The sequence below is a fragment of the Cololabis saira genome, chromosome 24, assembly GCF_033807715.1.
Source record: "Cololabis saira isolate AMF1-May2022 chromosome 24, fColSai1.1, whole genome shotgun sequence".
NCBI classification, from domain to species: Eukaryota; Metazoa; Chordata; class Actinopteri; order Beloniformes; family Belonidae; genus Cololabis; species Cololabis saira.
Window position 1 is genome coordinate 7,963,361 of NC_084610.1, and position 15,160 is coordinate 7,978,520.

The 15,160-nt window shown below is 40.8% G+C and overlaps 1 protein-coding gene across 1 annotated transcript; it reads left to right on the plus strand.

The window, feature by feature from the left end:
• The first annotated feature begins 4,053 nt into the window (after positions 1-4,053).
• On the plus strand, positions 4,054-9,059 carry LOC133425065 (B- and T-lymphocyte attenuator-like). The gene is made up of 6 exons (XM_061715725.1): positions 4,054-4,143; positions 4,876-5,202; positions 5,701-5,742; positions 7,658-7,696; positions 7,791-7,901; positions 7,995-9,059. Exons 1-6 carry the CDS (start codon positions 4,068-4,070, stop codon positions 8,093-8,095), a joined length of 696 nt encoding a protein of 231 aa, XP_061571709.1. The 5' UTR covers positions 4,054-4,067; the 3' UTR covers positions 8,096-9,059.
• Positions 9,060-15,160: the final 6,101 nt, after the last annotated feature.

Consider the following 15,160-nt stretch of genomic DNA (forward strand, 5'->3'; position numbering starts at 1 on the left):
ACGCAGAGTCTACAGCGTAGGGTTCGCGGCGACGCGCACCCTACGCCAGACCCTACAGCGTAGGCTCTGCGTTGGTGTGACGCAGAACCATAATTCCGGCTTAAAAGTAAACAACATGCGCCCAAGTACCCGTGCATGACAGGCAGACACACACGGGGAGAAGAGACAATTTCTTTAATTTTTATTTTTTTTAAAAACTTTATCCTTATGAACGCAATTGTTATATACGGTAGTGCAACTTTCCTTATTTTAATCAGAACACTTTCTTTTTTCCTCTTCGGCGTGGAGTAGTGGGCTTGGAGCAGCAGCCATCGGTTAGTTTTTTCTTTTTAGATCCGAGGCTTTGCGTAGATGGTGGCTTCCGCAACTTTCAGGCGCTTTTTCTGCGCAAGCAAGCTTTATAGATGAGGCCCCAGGACTGAAGCGGAGCTGCGGCGCCGACATTATGGTTCCGCGTCGCGGAAGGCTCTGCGTTGGTGTGACGCGGGACCATAAATCAACGCACACGTGGAGTAGTGGGCTCGGAGCGGCAGCCATACACCGCATGCGCGCAGAGCACGCCTGTTTGTTTTGAAGCTGAAGCAGCCCTATGCTAAAAAAAAAAAAAAAAAAAAAGAAAAAGAAAAGACATTTTTTTATACTGACTTAAGAATGTTCAAGCTGCCTACCTCCTATGTGCTCAGTTTACAGTACACATGTTAAAATATAATAAAAGGGTCATCCTGCATAATTTTCTTTTCTCTTCTTCATTTTTTTATTGTTTTATAAAAGTATCGGATCGGGACTCGGTATCGGCAAGTCCTCAAAATCAAAGGACTCGGACTCGGACTCGGGGGCAAAAAAACCTGATCGGGACATCCCTAGTCTTAACAGTTAAATATGTCAGGTCAAAGAAGACTGTCTTTATTTTATTTTAGAAAAACAAGTATTTTTGTTAAATTAAGTAATGAAAGACTGTCTTTATTTATTTTTATTTTTATAAAAAAATAATTATTTATGTTAAGTGAGTTCAAGAAAGACTGTCATTTTATTTTTTTTATAAAAAAAAGCATTAATATTAAGTGCAGTCAAGAAAGACTTTATTTTATTTTTTATAAAAACAAGTATTTATGTTAAGTACAGTCAAGAAAGACTGTTTATTCTATATATTATTTTATTTAGATACATGGTACATTGTTGTTGTGTACATTACTGTTAAAAATGCACTTCTAATAAAGTGAGTGTTGGCAAAACCGGTTGTCATTTTTATGTTGAGGGTGTTGTCGGCAGCTTTGAATGTAACTAATAAGTAACTTGTAATGTAACTTAGTTAGTTTTAAAATCAAGTAATCTGTAAAGTAACTAAGTTACTTTTTAAAGGAGTAATCACTAATCAGATTACTTTTTTAAAGTAACTGTGGCAACACTGCCTGTAGGCTTAGGAGCAGCTCTGGGCTTGTGAGGGACTACATCCGTATACGGCAGGTAGTTTGAACTTGTCACAGATCACAAGCCATTGGAAGTCATATACCATCAGCGATCTAAACCGTGTGCACGTATAGAGCGCTGGGTCCTCCGATTACAGCCATATGACTTTAAAGTGACACACATACCAGGAAAACAGAACATAGCAGACCCACTGTCACGGCTGCTGGGAGAGACAGCTATGAAGGAGACTCACAAGCATGAGTCAGAGGAGTATGTGCGATTCATTGCCATGAGTGCTACACCACCAGAGAGGTGGAGGAAGCCTCTGCTACTGATCCAGAACTAGTAGAAGTATGCAAAGCGATCACAAAGGGACATTATGAGAACTGTAAACAGTATGCACCAATTCCAAATGAGCTATGTGTAATGGGATTTCTAGTTCTCAGGGGAAATCACATAGTGCTGCCACAAAGTCTACAAGCTAGAGCACTGATGCTGGCTCATGAAGGACACTTTAGGTATTGTGGGAACCAAACAGCATCTCAGAACCAAGCTATGGTGGCCGGGCATGGATAAAGCAGCGGAGAAATATTGCAAAGCATATCATGGATGTCAAATTGTAGCCAGACCTGACCCGCCAGAACCACTGAGAAACACACCACAACCAGAAGGTCCCTGGCAGGATGTAGCTATAGATCTGCTAGGACCACTGCCAACGAATCATTCCATACTTGTGGTAGTAGATTACTATAGTCACTATTATGAGTTTGATGTTCTGACCTCTACAATGACAGAAAAAGTAATCGACAGTCTGGAATCAATCTTAGGCAGACACGGATTACCTGTCACCTGCAAGATAATGGACCACAGTTCAAATCTGACTTATTCAGAGAATACTATGAAACTAATGGAGTCAAACACGTGAGGACAACACCAAAATGGGCTCAAGCAAATGGAGAAGTGGAGCGCCAAAACTCATCGCTGATGAAGAGGATTAAGATTGCACAAGCAGAAGGACTAGATTGGAAATGTGAACTGGGAAAATATGTGACTGTGTATCGAAGCATAGAACATGCCACTACAGGATAAAGCCCTGGTGAACTTCTCTTTAACCGAAAAATAAGGAGAAAGTTACCAGACATCTGTGGATCACGCACAACAGCACTGCAGGTATGTGATAGATATGCAGAGCAAAAGGGGAAAGCAAAATGATATGCTGATGAAAGAATAGGGGCTCAATACTCAAAAGTGGACATTGGAGACACAGTACTCGTACACCAGGACAAAGTGGACAAGTTCACCAGAACACCACACAGAGTTGTGAGTAAAACAGGAAACCAAGTTGTGGTTGAATTTCCAACAGGAGCACGCTATCGGAGAAACACCACACATGTGAAAAGATGTGAGACAACCAGGCCTAAGGAAACTCACAATACACAGGAGGAAACACCAGGAGAGGATAGTGCACTTGACGCAGACACACCAGCAGAGACTAACATCACCGAAACACCACATCAGGACAATCAAATATCAGACATGAACAGAGCCGGTCGTTACGTAACGACAGGAGCGATGTGTGAAACCACGCCCACAACTAACTCCACCGGCCGGAGCTTCCGCCATTTTTTCGTAGCGGTGTATCTCGTCATTCAGGCAGCCAATCAGCACAGACCCTCATTATCATAGCCCCGCCCACTCAGAATCCCACATAGATAAGGAGGTTAGAGAATGGGAAGATAAAGACATGGCTCAGAGGCTGAATTTATAATTTATTTAGCAAAAACAATCAAAAGCTTGTTTTTAAGACATTCAAGGCCTGTTTAAAATAGGTATTAAATGCCATAATAGGTCCCCTTTAAGGAAAAGAGCTACCAGATTAAGTTAAATCATATGTTCAAATGACACTGAGGTTTGCTACAGTGCAGAGTTGGTTTAAGATAAGTTTATTTCCAAGAAAAGGAGGGATGTCATGTATTGGGTTACGTAGGTCACGTGATGAGGGTAAAGAGGAAGTGTGCTAATATAGAGACCGCAGCCGGGAGGCGGGTAGTGTTCACTTGTAATGTCAGTCTGTTAATAAAGAAAGTAAAAGAAGAAGCTTTATGTCATGATTATATTCAGGACGCTCTATCTAATTAAGTATTAAGATAGGCACACAACACTTACTCGCGCTGCTGCACATCTTTGACCTGAACTTTTGAAAGATGACACGATTGCATGTTCTGCAGTTTGTACCTTATCAGAATTTGACAAACTTTGACAATATGAATGACAATGATATTTTGTGACTATCGAGTGTGTTTGTATTCAGAATCAATGTAATAATAATCTTTGTGTGCAATCAAAACAGTTGTGTAACTATAAAAATTGATTAAATTATATGAAAATATTTCTCTCATGCTGTTTTTCCTGGAAAACACTCAAAAAGAAAAATGCAGCTTCAAAAATGACAAAAATCTTGTGTTAATAGAGGCGTGTGTGTACTGAAAACATCTTTGAGCAGTAAATTGTGTATACAGTATTTAGTGTTTGGTGTGGCCGCATGATCTATGCTTTGCTAAAGACCCCTGAAACAGAAAACAGGAAGTAAAGTCAACCACATAATGTAGCTTTGATGCAGATACACTTCACAGAAGTGGATTTTTCCTCAAGTGACCAGCATGAAACATAAAAATTGCAGTTTTATTTTTCATCTGCTGATTTCAGCCTTGGTAATCTTCAATCTGGACGCTGATAGTAAGTTTCTACTCCAATACTCTACTAAACTGTACTTTGGGTCATTTACTAACACTTTCAGTGGGTCTTTGTCTCAGTACCTCAATTAAGAACGCCCAGCACTGTTAAATGTCATAGAACACAGGGATTTAAAGAAATGAAAACCTGGATGGAGTGTTGGTTAAAGGTGATTGTGAGTTTTTCAGTGGCCCCATACTTGGCCAAGAAATTAAACTAATTTTACACAGATGACATTTCTAAAAGTTAGTAGGCTATAGTTAATTTAATTGACTTCTTAATTCGTTTTTTTAGCACTGAAGCCTCATGTTACAAGTAAATGAAGTTAAAAGATCCACACTTTAAACTTTGATGTGACAATATGAGACCAAAAAATTCCAGATATACGGGAAGCTTCAAATATGTGCAAGTATGGATTTGTAGTAGCAGATCCAATCTACTATTGTTTAGAAATGTTTTAGCTGAATAAATCCTGTATAAATAGCCTGGCCAGTCAGTCCTAATTCTTGTCCTCTGATACCAATAACTTTTCTGTTTCCTCTGTATTTGACTGACTTCTGTACGTCTCCACACGCCTTTAGGCTTCGTGGCATTAAGCTCGCTACTGCCCCGTTGCAGCTGAATTGCAAGTTAGTTACATGATACTGTATACTATTATGAGCTGTTTGTAGACTCAAAAAAAAAACAAATTAACTCCCTATTTTTCATATAAGCGCTTGTCTGCATTTTTTTTAGCAGGTGAAGACTCCGACTGTTTCTCTGAAATCAAAGTAAGCCGCAACACAAAGTATGAAGCTGTTCTTGGAGAAGATTTCAGGATTGCATGTCCAGTTGCTTTTTGTAACGCTGCACCTCCAGAAGTCCGGTGGTATAAAGGTGTACATGAGGACCTTCGAGCCATCAACAGGAGTGATGGACACACTGAAGTGGAGTGGGAACCTGAAAAAGAATTTGCAGGAAAATCCTATTTGATCTTCCGAAACATTCAAAAAAATGATGAAGGTTATTATCGGTGTAGGATCCCAGGCAGTATAAGTCACAACATCAACGTCAATGTTAATGGTGAGTGAGTTTTTGAGCAACTTTACACTTCCATAGCAATCCCTTAACCCTACATTTTGCATGCGCTACGATATATAACTTTATCCAACTAACGTTATTATTGTTAATTTGTACAAAAGTTTTTTGCATATTTTCATATCCAATACCACCTGCCAGAGAAATCTCTTGAATTTCTGTGTTTTGTTCTTTATAAATGCAAATAAATGCCTAGAAGTGAGGCGACTGGGATGAAGTTGAGATTTTTGAAACTTCAAATAAAGTCGCTTCCGGTGACATGATGATGATGTAAAACAAAGTGTCAGGGGTGTCCAATTACTTAAGGGAATATTTTCAACCCTTTGTTTAAAAGGTTATCGTGAGGTAAAGGGGTAGGTGGAGGGGCTGAAGGTTGACTTTGAACTGGGTCTTATCAAGTCATTAAATCCATATTACACTGCTGATATTTTTAAGAGCCAACTTAAGTTTTAAATTCATATCGTTTTGAATTCTTCACTTCAGGCTCTGTGAAGATGGTTCACAATATCAACGTCTCTGTCAATGGTGAGTTTTCAGCAACTTAACACTTGCATCCAGCTCCTTAACCCTGTCCGTACATTTTGCACCTGCACATCCCTTTTGGAGTAAAGCCAATGGCAAACGATGACCACAAAATCATAGATTTTTCAGGTCCACACATTAAAAAAAAACACCAAGTACTGAGCAATGTGCCTGCATAATTAAGAAACACACAAATGTTTTTAGTTTTAATATTAATATTATGTAAATATACAATGTTTGAGATTGATCATGCGTTGGAGTAAAGCTTGAGACAAAGGAGGACCATAAAATCTTCAAAGTAGATTTTTCAGGTATGTAAAAGTAAGGGGGTGAAAACAAGGAACACAGGACAATATGGCTGCACAAAGAAAACATGCAAATATAAGAATTTTCAGCATCAGTTAGGATTCAATTAAAAAAAATAAGTTAATGCTACACAGAAGAAAGTTTCATGTCCTTTCCTACGAGCACCATAGCATCAGTTCATTTCATAATGAACATTTTTTAAATCCTTGTATCCAGTGTCTAATGCTTACCCTCTCTTGCTGAGGGAGCAGAAGATTCTCAGCGTTTGCTCCTCCCAGCCACCTCCTCTAGCCCCTACAGGGGGAGGCTGAGTTGATCCCAATCCAGCTGAGAGATACAATCTCCCCAACACGGGCAGCGGGACAAGCCCAAAACACCTCCCGATGTGGAGGCCTCTTATTACCTCAGACGGCTCCATGTGATTCAGAGGAGCAGCAAGTCTCCAAGGGAGAGTCCAGCCACCCAGCAGAGGAACTCATTTCAGCTGTGCAAGATCGTCTGCTTTTTTGGGTCACTAACAACTTGTGATTGTCGGTAAGGGCAGAAACATATTGATTGACTGGTAAACAGGAAGTCTTGCCCTTTAGGTTCAGGTCCGTCTTTACCACCGCAGACCAGCACAGAATCCACATTACTGCAGATGCTACTTCAGTGCTCTGTTGATGCCAGATGGTCACAGATCTCCCCAAAGGGACATGGAAGCTTGTGCATGGACTTGTGGTTTCACCGAGCGTTCACGTCCATTCAAATACGCAACAAAGGCAGGACAAGCGTGGAAGCCATGATGCGTTTACATCTTGTAAACAGCAAGTATAGTCCAAATCTTACAGGTTTTGCAGCATGTCCTAACAAACCTTCAATGGGTAAAACCCCTTTAAAATGATATAAAAGGGCAACATTTATTATAAAATCCCCTTATGGAGCACCCTGAGAGTAGTAAACCTGATGTGTATGAAATCTAACCCATTCATTGAAAAAAAAAAAACACACCCTAGCAGATAATAATGTAAAATTCTAACTACTGAAGTTGGAAGAATGTGTTTAATGTGACAAGGAAACAAAAGTCACTTATTGCTTCAACCACAGACGGTTTCCTGAATCTCGCGGACCCAGCTGCTGCAGGAAAACCCCACACAGCTTTTACTATGACTAAAGTGTTCACACTGCAGCAAAAGAAAGTGTCCCATCATGTGACATGTCTTGGTTTTTTCCTGCTGCAGGCGACTGTCACCCAGAAATTACAGTGCGCCGCAACACAGTTTATGAAGCATTTCTCGGACAAGAACTCAGGATTAACTGCTCGTTTGCTTTCTGCGACGATCTCCCACCAAAAATCTCCTGGCCGAAACTTAGACACACTGGTGTCGGTGTCATCAGTAAACATCACGTTAAGACAGAGGTGGTAAACGAGCTGGAGGGAAAGTCCTATTTGATAATCCAACGTGCTCTTAGGAGTGACTCGGGTCGGTACCAGTGTCGGAGCGGGGGCAGCGTGAGTCACGTCATCAACGTCGTGATCAAGGGTCAGTCAGGACCGTTGTGGTACATGAAGAAAGTTAAAGCTATTGAATGATGTTCTTTGTAGTAAATAAATATTCTCAATCCTTTGCAGGTGATACAGAGCTCACTACAGCTCCAGCTTTGACTCCAGGTGAGAAATATTCCTCTTATGTTGAGTGACTGTTGTTTGGCTCAAATATCAACAGTTATATGATACTAATTTGATGTCTTCCTTCATCTCGTAGAGAGCCACACGCAGAGTGTTTTCTGGCATTACATGCACCGAGTTATAGGAATCCTTGCTTTTTTCACTGTCGTGATAATAATATGCGTTACATCCCATCTGCTGCGTAAAGGTGAGACTTGTTTTGATGGCTACTTGCAGACTCCTGGATGTCGTCATTTGAAAACAGAATCTGATTTAACTTTATGTCCATTTCCCCGTGCAGGAAAATCCCAAAACACGGCAGCTCCAAGTCTCGGGCCTTCCGACCCCATCTACGAAAATGAACCCGTAGCATCTGTTTCTGCACAGCTGGGACCCTCCTGAACCGTTGTTTATTTCTGTTTAACTGTTTATTTCGTGCTTCTGAATTCCTGTAACTCGTGGGAAACAACTATCTTTTAATCCAGTGACAGGAAGACTGAGTGCACGACGTGACAGCCTGACTGTTGAGGGTTCTGTTTCCTTTTCAGATATGTTTGTGGTTGTACCCTGTGCAAAAATTACTTTCAAAAGTGATTTTTTTGTGTTCACTTTTCCTTTTTATTATCTCTGTCGGTTTCTATAAAAGAGGTGTTTCTTTTCTTGGGCCAGTATGTGATGCACATTTGAGAGCTGACGGGAAACATTTAAACCACGTCACATGTACAAATGTCAAAACGTCGCGTGAAACCAATAAACTGTCAAGTACATAATCTGTTGTTCAATTTAGATCTAAAAACTGAATTATATATTTTTTTAATGTTATCGTTTGGTAAAAAATCATTAACAAAACAACCCAATCTTAAAAACAAATGTCGTTCAGCCAACAAACAATTAAACAATTCAACTTAATTCCATCACCTCAAGCCACTTTTTACTGGAAATACTGTAAATTCAAATTATAACGCAATTATACTCCATTTAAATCCTCCATCTCATTACTAATTAAACCAATTCAAGCTCTTAAAATGCCAATTACTCAAAAACAAAAAGGAAGTGATACAATTTCTTTGACTAACTCTGATTCAACCCACCCTGGCTTCCTGGCTTCCTGGCCATGTACGAGAAGGCAGTGGGAAGAGAAAACACCTAACAGGAACAAAAATATGGCAGGCTAATTTGCAGAATAGACCTAAGACATGAGCAATAGCAGTCAGAAAAAAAGAGATATTCAATTCTTTAAAAAAAACATCTGTTTCTGATAGTTTTGTTTAGATTTATTTGGGTCTGTATTGTCACAGATCCCTGCATGTTTCATCAACCCACTGAATGGAGTCACTTCAGATACCTCAATAAATGCTTTCAAACACACAAATAAAAGTGTCCTTTTTTTATTCAAATGTTCCCCTTAATGAACAACTTAACCCTACCAATATGCCACTGTTTCACTAAAAATGTCCTTAGGCAGCGTTGAAGTTTTGAACTCGCCTCATCACTATGTTCTTATTCAGTGTGCCAACGTGCTATTTGCTAGTTAGATGTTTAATTTGGCTCAAATTGCAAAACAACACAAAATTCCACAGTATTATAAATAAAAAAAAAAAGAATTAAAAATTGTCAGATCAGATTTTGAGGAACAAAAAACAAAGAATTGTATAACACGGCCCTGTCTAGATAAACTGTATTTCAGCTTTGTGTCAGTAAGCTAATTTATAAAAGCTGCTAAATATTTCGGGTGAAAACACCTCAGTGAAATGTCGGTAAATGTTACAACTATATTGATTACATATTTACTGATTTGTGCATAGCCGCTTTTGCACTAGGACTTACTTGGCCCGACTCGGCTCGGCGCGGCTTTACACGGTTCCACACGTGTGTTTTCGCACACTGCCAGGGGAGAAGCGGGCAGGTTTGGGTGAAGCTGCTGTGACGTCGATTGCGCAACACCTTTGTTCATGTGGCGCTGATGAGAAATCAGCTGGAGCCGGGAGCGGCTGAGAGTAAAACAGCCCGTCTACATCGCTTTTTTAATTTTTTCTCGACAGCCACCAGGTTTATGAACATCTGCACCTCAGAGTTGGATCACCAAACAGACGTTTGTGCTCTATAATAAAATCGCTGCGAGCCGCGGGTCGCTCTCGGGCTGACTCCCGCTTCCTGATTCAAACGTCTGCCGGCCCCGCCCCCCGACCAATCAGTGGCGCGGAGGTGGTGACGTCAGAAATAGTCCCTGCTCAGCCCGCTTTCAGAACCTCACTGAAATGGTTACAGAAAAAAGTACCGACTTGGAGCGGCTCTACACGTCTCAGCCCTAGTGCGAAAGCGCAAAACGGGTAGAACCGAGCTGAGGTGGTACCAGTGCAAAAGCGGCAAATGTGAACTGATGTTTAGTAAATTAATACTTAAAAGTCACTCAGATGTGCTTTTAGCACAACATTGAGCCTCATTAAACTGCCTGGATCACAGAACTATGACATCAAACTCATCTCAATATAAATGTTTTAAATGAATAACAAACAAAACTGTTTAAATGAGATCACTGATGATGGATTAGCCATCTATATCGTCAGGGGTCATGCAGGGGCAAACGACAGGAGAGAGCAAACATTTACAGGAAATGTGTCCACACGAGAGTTCTTATATCCTGAAAACCTTAAAGGTCTCACCAATGTCCCCAAACACACAGAGATCACGTGTTCCTGACCACAAACACCTATAATAAATACAGCATGTATGAAAGTCGTTGATGGAAAATACCCACAGAAAAACACTGACATTGTGTTCTGAGCGTTAAAAAAGGAGGCAATTGCCGTAAAGAATGAACACAATGTACTTCACCGTCACCTGGTCTGACCTAACTTAACATGACTGATTATATGTTAAAAAAGCTTCATCCATCCATCTTCTACCACTTACCTTAACTGCAAACTTTATTGGTGTGATTCTTCGCCACTTCTCCCTTGAAAAAGAGATTTAATGTCAAGGAACTTCCAGGTAAAATAAAGGTTAAAAGATAAATCTGCTTACCTTACGCCGGTGGAGGAGTATTAATAGGCCTATGTGGTTTTCACCGGGACAGCAGACTGGACTGGAGAAACGACACTGATCCGTTTATAAGAAAGGACCGAGCAGACTTTACTTGCTTAGGAGGCTCTGGTCCGCCAGCGTCTGCAGCAACATGTCTGCTAGACGTCTGTCCTGGAGAGTGGAGTCGTCTGGTGGGGGGGCAGCATCAGAAACACTTAAAGACACTGGCTCAGATCATGTTACTTGAATCATGTAACAATTCATTTCCCTTTGAGGATTAATAGTGATTTTGATTCAAATCATCCGGGGTCGTGTTGCGGGGGGAGACTTTCCTCTCCCTGGCCACTTCTTCCAACTGATCGGGGGGGGGCCCTAAGGCGTTCCCTGGCCAGCCCAGACCCCTCTGCGTGTCCTGGGTCTTCCCTGGGGTCTCCCTCCAAGGGGGACCTGCCCGTAAAGCCTCATCAGGGAGGCTTCCTGGAGGCATCTCAACCACTCCTAATTTCCAGTGACTTATGATACAAAACAAAGTCATTTCTAGGGGAATATTTCTAACTAAGGCCCGTCTTTCATGTGGTTTTGGCAGATCTAAGAGGAAGGACAAAGTTAGGTTGCACTCACATGGGCTACTGGCATTTTTTTGTTCTTTTACACTTGTTAACAGCACAGGGGATATACACTCACCGGCCACTTTATTAGGTGCAACTTGCTGGTACCGGGTTGGGCCCCCTTTTGCCTTCAGAACTGCCTTAATCCTTCCTGGCATAGATTCAACAAGGTTCTGGAAACATTCCTCACCGAGTTTGGTCCATATTGACATGATAGCATCACAAAGTTGCTGCAGATTTGTCGGTTGCACATCCATGATGCAAATCTCCCGTTCCACTACATCCCAAAAGTGCTTTATTGGATTGAGATCTGGCGACTGTGGAGGACATTTGAGTAGTGAACTCATTGTCTTGTTAAAGAAACCAGTCTGAGATGATTCTTTATGACACGATGGGTTATCCTGCTGGAAGAAGCCATCAGAAGATGGTCCACTGTGGTCATAAAGGGATGGACATGGTCAGCATCAATACTCAGGTAGGCTGTGGGGTTGACACAATGCTCAGTTGGTACTAATGGACCCAAAGTGTGCCAGGAGAATATCCCCCACACCATTACATCACCACCACCAGCCTGAACCGGATGGATCCATGCTTTCATGTTGTTGACACCTGATTCTGACCCTACCATCTGAATGTCGCTGCAGAAATGGAGACTCGTCAGACCAGGTGACGTTTTTCCTTCTTCTGTTGTCCAGTTTTGGTGAGCCTGTGTGAATTGTAGCCTCAGTTTCCTGTTCTTAGCTGACAGGAGTGACCTGGTGTGGTTCTGCTGCTGTAGCCCATCCACCTCAAGGCTCCACATGTGAGAGATGCTCTTCTGCAGACCTCGGTTGTAACCAGTGGTTGTTTGAGTTTATTGATGCCTTTCTATCAGCTCCAACCAGTCTGGCCGTTCTCCTCTGACCTCCTGGCATCAACGAGGCATTTACCCCTTGTGAAATATTTTCTCTTTTTCGGACCATTCTCTGCAAACGCTAGAGATGGTTGTGGGTGGAAATCCCAGAGGATCAGCATTTTCTGAAATACTCAGACCAAATCACCTTTCTTCCTCGTTCTGATGCTGGTTTGAACTGCAGCAGATCGTTTTGAGATAATCTACATGCCTACATGCATTGAATTGCTGCCCTGTGATTGGCTGATTAGCAATGTGCGTTACCGAGCAGTTGGACAGGTGTAGCTAATAAAGTGGACCTTACCAAATGCTGCTTCACCATACAGCTGACAATCGTTTCGAACGCTATGAAAATAAAAAATGTATTGAAGCCACGCCAAACGATAACATTGAATGATCAATACATTTGCATTACAGTTGAAATACTTACTGTTAAGTGTTTTTTCTTCGTTCGGAGTGTGCCTGTGGAAAATTCTCCATTTTAAAGCTGTTTAGTTTTTTGACTACCCCTCTATCACAAAATTGACTCTGGACAACCCTTTGCATCGATGTGAATATGCAAAACAGATGAGAAGGGTTACAGAAGAGGAGAGAATCTCGTTTCTTCCCTCCTTATTTATTAACTTTTAATGAGCTGCTCATGGTTCAAAAAGGAAAAACTTAATAAAAATGTGCATTGTTGCAATATATTTTATAACATTTGTTGTGTGCAAATCCCTGCAATATATATACATGCAATCTATACAATAACCCACTTTATTGTGGACTCTCACGCTAAGATTAGTGAACGTAAGCAAACAATAAGAGCTTTACGTGAGTAATAAGTGCGTCTGGACCTGGACATTAAAAATAACTTTTTAAGTGACGGCCACAAAAACCATAAACAAGCTCCAAGTTCAGCAGGATTGGGGTTAAAAAACAGAACAAGTCTGAGAGTTGAGAGAAAGGAGACATGTTCCTGAGACACGTTTTAAGGATATGAGTGGAAGGCTTTTCTTTAAGCCTCATCAGATGATTGGCTCTTTCACCTTGAATCCAGGAAGTGACAGCTCTCAGTTTCGACTGAAACCATCTCGACTGTCACAAAACCTGAACCAACTGTTTAACTGTAAAGGTCACAGAAGATGTAGTGAATCAGAAAAGAGACACTTTAAGGTAAAACCCCCAAAAAAAGCCAAATGGAAAAAAGGAAAGCATTAATTTTGCGTGTCAATGAATAATGATTGGTAAAATAAGGACGTTTTATAGCCCACAGAATCCACGACAGTGTGACAAATGTAGAAAGCCAACAGTCAAATGCTTTTCACATAATATTTTAGTTTATAAATAAAATATTTAGCCTGCATCAATAGTGACAGTTTTATCCTGGTTATTAACCAGCATCAAAAGTTTTTAAAGGAAAGAAGCTCAAAGCTGCAATTAAACAACAAAACAACTGATTGGTGGATAAATGGCCAAAGGCAGTAATACAATCTGATTTAAGAATGAGTACGAGTGGAAAAGGGGCCGAGAAGTGCAGGGCTTCATGCACTACAGCGAGCTTGGCTCGTGGGATGCATCATCTCTGTGGTTTGCAGAGTGTTAAAACCTGAAGTAAAAAAGCTGCTTTGCTCGTACAGACATAACACCTTCAGTGAGACACGTGCTCACAAAAGCAGCCCCCCTCACAAACTGCATCGCCCACCATCCACCATGAGACGCACGCAGGTAGACACCCATTTCAACTGTGTGTGTGATAAAATTCAGTTTTACTGTTATACCTGCATGTTATTTTTAGAACAACAGGAGTGAGTTATTTGTGTACATTTTAAGCGACCGCCATCTAGCGGTGGAAATATGGAACTGCACGGAGGGAACTCGTCATCTCTTCTGTTTTTCTTTTCTTTATCTGAGTGGGAAGATTAGAGCCATTAATAAAACCAAAGATATGTTTAAAAAGGAAAGTGGCCAACAGTTAAAATGTTTTCCCCCTCACAGTATGACTCCATGAATCATAATAATTTAACTGTGGAGTTCAAACAAAAAAGCACACCGTTTCCTCCAGATAAGCTGCTTTGTTTTCACTAAAAGTCATATTTGCTTTAATTACACTAATGATCAAAATATGTCTGGAGAATTTCTAATCTCCCTTTTCCTGTTTATGTGAAGCTTTGTGGACGGAAAGAACAGGTTCAGAACATTTTAGTACAAAACAGAAAAACTAGTTTAAAAAAAAAAAAAGACCAGAGGACAAAACCCCTTGTTCAGGGACACCATCGTCTTCTGCAAAAACCAGATCAAATTTATCATCAACATGCAACATCGTCTCTGGGCCTCAAGTGGAAAATCATTTTGTGGTTTGGTGAAACAAAATGTGGCATTTTGATCACGCATGACATGCTGGCAGCAAGATAATGTCTGACCACATTTAGCACTTACACCACTGCGGTTTTCTAAGTCCGGATACTGAAACTGATGATTAACCAGCTCAAATCCATCACTGGGTGGGACTGGTAAAACATAAGTGACAACAATTTTACTTTGTGATTATATACACAATACATTTTAACATGCTTTAAAAGCAGGACCATATATTTGAAAATGAAAATTATGGGAGGATTTGAGAGCATATGTTTGGGAGTCTGAAGCCAATACCAGCACCAAAAGGAAAAAAAAAAAAAAAAAAAAAAAAAGCAAAAACCAGCTCAGTCTCATTGGAGGAAGATGTCAGTGACTGGATGGAGATGCCTCTACAAACAAGTTTTATACTCTTTACATGACCTCAGTTTGTCTGTAGGGACCCCATCCACGATATCACTGAAGTAGAATAACACTTATGAGGCTCAACTGCCCCAGGTCTCATTAATTACCTTCCGTTTTATTCCAACTCAAATTCCATTTATATTTTGGTCTTTACCACCTAATAACACAGATTTGACACCAATGAAACATGTTCAAAATTTT

Coding starts and splice junctions, on each gene's coding strand:
- LOC133425065 (XM_061715725.1), top strand. CDS start 4,068: ATGAAACATAAAAATTGCAGTTTTATTTTTCATCTGCTGATTTCAGCC. Junction 5,203..5,700: donor CATCAACGTCAATGTTAATG/GTGAGTGAGTTT, acceptor TCTTCACTTCAG/GCTCTGTGAAGATGGTTCAC. Junction 5,743..7,657: donor TATCAACGTCTCTGTCAATG/GTGAGTTTTCAG, acceptor AATCCTTTGCAG/GTGATACAGAGCTCACTACA.